Source organism: Montipora capricornis, chromosome 9, assembly GCF_036669925.1.
Source record: "Montipora capricornis isolate CH-2021 chromosome 9, ASM3666992v2, whole genome shotgun sequence".
Lineage (NCBI taxonomy): Eukaryota > Metazoa > Cnidaria > Anthozoa > Scleractinia > Acroporidae > Montipora > Montipora capricornis.
Window position 1 is genome coordinate 44,010,809 of NC_090891.1, and position 4,086 is coordinate 44,014,894.

Consider the following 4,086-nt stretch of genomic DNA (forward strand, 5'->3'; position numbering starts at 1 on the left):
GATATATGTTGAACACCAATTTTTTAATCAGTACAACGGCCCCAAACCAGAACTCTACGGCCGCTACATCGACGACTGCATCGGCGCTATTTCCGAAGAACTCGATCAATTTATAACCTCCGTCAATTCTTTTCATGCGGCTCTTAAATATACCTGGGAAATTTCGGAAACTTCATTGGCTTTCCTAGATATCAAAGTTTATATTAGAGGCAACGTGCTATGTACTAGTGTGCACTACAAACCTACTGATTCACACAGTTATTTGTTGTATTCATCGTCACATCCATCACATGTCAAGAACGCCATTCCTTATTCTCAATTTCTTAGACTTCGACGTCTATGTAGTGATGACTCCGATTTTTCCAGCAAATCAGAGGAGATGTGCCAGTCGAGAAACGTGGCTATCCTGTTTTTGTGGTCAAAGCGGGCCATCATCGCGCCCAACAATTTGATCGACAGAATGACAGAATTCCATTCACCCTCACTTTCCATCCTCATAATCACGCAGTCAAAAGCATCATTCTTAGTAATTTTAAATTACTCCAAAATGATCCCGAGACTGGTAGAATCTTTTCGCAACCTCCACTTATTTCATTCAAACGCGACAAAAACGTAGGCAACTTTTTAGTTAGAAGCGCGCTCAAAACTAACGAGCAACCCGGCACTTTCAAATGCGCGCGCTCACGATGCAAAACTTGTCTTTTCATTGTTAACACTAGCAAGATATCGGGACCTAAGCGATCTGTTAAGATCACCGATCGTTTCACATGTACCTCCTCAAATGTCATTTATTGCATAACCTGTACGTTATGTAATAAATTATACATTGGTGAGACAGGTAGACGACTAGGTGACCGATTCCGCGAACACCTTTGCGATGTCGAGAAGAATGACAAGGATGCATCTAAGCCAGTCACTCGCCATTTTAACCTGCCTAACCACTCCAAAAAACACATGGCTATCTGCGGCCTTTTTCTACATCTAGGTACGACGGAAAGCCGCAAGAATCTGGAACAAAAATTTATCTTTCAAATCGGCACCCTTAATCCTCACGGTATTAACGAACGCTTTTCATTTAACTAATATATTCCTATTTTTCACGTTGCCATGTTACCACCAATAGCGTAGCTCCTACTCTACCATAAAAACTACACGTAACCCATAATCCCTCGATTCGCTCTGACGAAGGGCTAACGCTCGAAACGTCAGCTTTTAGAATCTCTGTACGGTGGCCAATTTACATTATCAACTCCGTTGATAAAACCAATTTTTTGTATACTACTTCCCCACCGACGCAGCACCACAGTTTCTTTAGAAACTACCCCTTCATTCATCTGTACGTCGTATAAGTTGAATAAGTTGAGTACGCGCGACGAATATTGAGCGCGCTATGACCGTATTTGGACATTGTCACAGCGTGTTGAATACTAATCAACAATTACCCTGCGAAATCGCGCGGAATATCGCCTGATACTTAGCCGACGAGGCCTTGGGCCGAGCTGGTTAAAATCAGTTTATGGACGTTGTTTGAGTAGCGAATATCAGAGTGCGCCTTCAACGCTATCCATGTTTTAAGTCTGTTTCCATATGATCTGCAACGGTCTGCGATCGCTTTGCGAAACTGATCGCCGATAGGTCTGCGCCACGTCGCAGACATATGGAAACATCTTTCTTCGGCGCCTGCGACGATCTGCGGCACATGGTCTGGATGATCGGGAAAGTTGAACCCAGTTCTAGTTTCCCGACCATTACGACGATTCCGACTAAGACAATTTTTAATGGAAACGCGTGTCTGAGATGATCTGTGTCCTATCGGTGACACAATATTGTTCGCCTTGAAACACGTCCACTCACACTTCAAAGTAAGTGAGCTCCTTTATCTCCTCGCTTCGCAGAGGATTAGTGGTACGCTTGTCTGCGATCGCTTCAGATTTAAATGGAAACATTTGCTTCCTGTGTTTACGGTAGTCTGCGATAAGACCGACGCGGACAGCTTTCGATGGTTGCAGACCGTTGCAGATCATATGGAAACCACTGAGGCTTATATACTTATTACTAATAGTCCTCTAGTAGCGTAGGCAATCAAAATGCAGCATTTGCATTAGTCCACTAGTTGGGTGATACTAATCATAGTTATTACATGAACGCGGCTTGCATGGATATGAGACGAAGCCCGTAGCGGCCGATTTGGCTATAACAAGTCTCATATATCCAACAAGCGTGAGTGGAATAATTTTTTTATTGAATTTTCATTAAATTCTGAACGTTTGGACATGTGGAAATTAAAGCCAATCGGTTTCCAGCTTGGCAACACTTGACACAATCAGTCTTCAAATTAGGTCGTACGGTGTAAGAGCTGATAACCGAGATTGAGTGACCCAATCAAAAAGCTAGAAACGCAATATCCGTGGTCGAAAATTTAATAAAGACTGATAGAGCTCCGGAAAGTAAAGAAAATACTTGACATTGTAATTGCGAATTTAATCCCGTTTGTTTACCAACAGCCCATAACTTACATTTAAGTACATCACCAATGAATCGTTTTCCACTGCGTCAAAGACATCAGACAGCAATGGAATTTTTCTTGTTTTGGTGAAATTATATTCATTGCTCCCTGAAATGGAACACGATGTACAATTCAGTTTTGCAACACACATCTATCTTTCAATTTGGCAATATTGTTTTTGACGAGGTATATTTTTGAAACGTAATGTCATTTTGTTTATGGGCAAAGCGTTATTACTGTATTTATCTAGTTTGCACTCACCGTAAGTTAATGTTGAATTAATGTCAAGTTTCCTCAAGTCTTCGTAGTCGATGTCCCAGATATTATGATCTTTTCCGGTCAGTGACTGCAAAATGATGCAGCGATGTTATTAAGACTTTCCTCTAAGAGTGCGATTTTCGGACAGATGCATATGAAAAGACTCCCCCAATATATTCCTAAATGTTCCTCGCAATTTCATTTATATTTCAGGTTCAGGGGCTTTATGTTCCAAGCTCGTCATTTGCTCGCGGCTCTCATGTGAACAATAGCCCCTAATGACCACAAACAATACTATAACGACTTCGAAAATGGTCAAAAATCAATATTCCCTTGTTCCCAAATATAACTTTAATAGTTCTCTTGATTCGTTCTCTAAAAATTATTAAAGATATCTCTACTGAGTTCCCAACAAAAAATGGCGGTGTTTTCTTCTTCTCAACCCTTAAGAGGCCTATGAAACCAGTCCCTCACCTTTGTATTATCGAAGTGGAAAACCACAAGCTTTTCGTCCTTCGTTAGAAATGTATCAAGTTCCATCCCGTCCGCTTTCAGAGCAGCTAGACTCTTAAAGCCATCAATGGTGTTCTCTTGAAATCTGGATGGATTCCCAAGGTGTCCAATTATTAAAGGTTTTTCCTTCGTGTGATATAAATGATAATGTGGAATGGACGTAATTTCATCTTCTGGTTGGTCAAAGCAAGAACTTGGAACTGATGCCGAAGAATAACCATGAAAGGTTAAGAGAAACAAAGCAAATTCGAGGACGCGAACTTCCAAGGGAGTTTCCATGTCCGTATTCTCCACACTGCACAGGAACGTTAACTTTCAGAAACTTATCGTGGTGATCCCTCATATATATAGTGGATCGAAGGAAGACTTGATATTCGATACGATGGATCGAACCTCAATTAAAGTATTTGAACGGTTTCGGTAGGATCTGGTTTAAAAATATAAAGGAATTCTGCTACATTAGCGTTAAGTATCAGTAGTATACCAAGTGGGATTCCGCGGCTGGCGGATCATGCGGATCGATCCGCATCAGTGAATAAGAACATAGAGTTATAGATCGACATGATAAAATACAAGTATAGGGGTAGGGCTCATTTGGAACAAACCAATCTCTGGTAATGATTCTTTCATTTTGGTCTATTTTATTACAGAAGATTTGCATTGTAGAGCAGGGCACCACACGTCGGACCAGCCTCATACAAGACGTGATTTGAATATTTGATAACTTGAATGGGAACGCACTTGATTGCACACATACAAAGAATCCTTATTGTTTCTTATGTGAATATTTAATAAGCTGAACGGGACAG

At 40.9% G+C, this 4,086-nt stretch overlaps 1 protein-coding gene across 1 annotated transcript in view; it reads right to left on the reverse strand.

Moving 5' to 3' along the window:
* LOC138015751 (uncharacterized) overlaps positions 1 to 3,762 on the reverse strand; it is an 8,772-nt gene extending 5,010 nt beyond the window's left edge. Inside the window, exons 1-3 of the mRNA XM_068862861.1 lie at positions 3,239 to 3,762; positions 2,768 to 2,852; positions 2,517 to 2,614 (exon numbers count right to left, since the gene is read on the reverse strand). Of these exons, the coding sequence (XP_068718962.1) occupies positions 2,517 to 2,614; positions 2,768 to 2,852; positions 3,239 to 3,556 (501 nt within the window). The 5' untranslated portion in view covers positions 3,557 to 3,762. The remainder of the gene's footprint in view (positions 1 to 2,516; positions 2,615 to 2,767; positions 2,853 to 3,238) is intronic.
* Between the last annotated feature and the right edge of the window lie 324 nt (positions 3,763 to 4,086).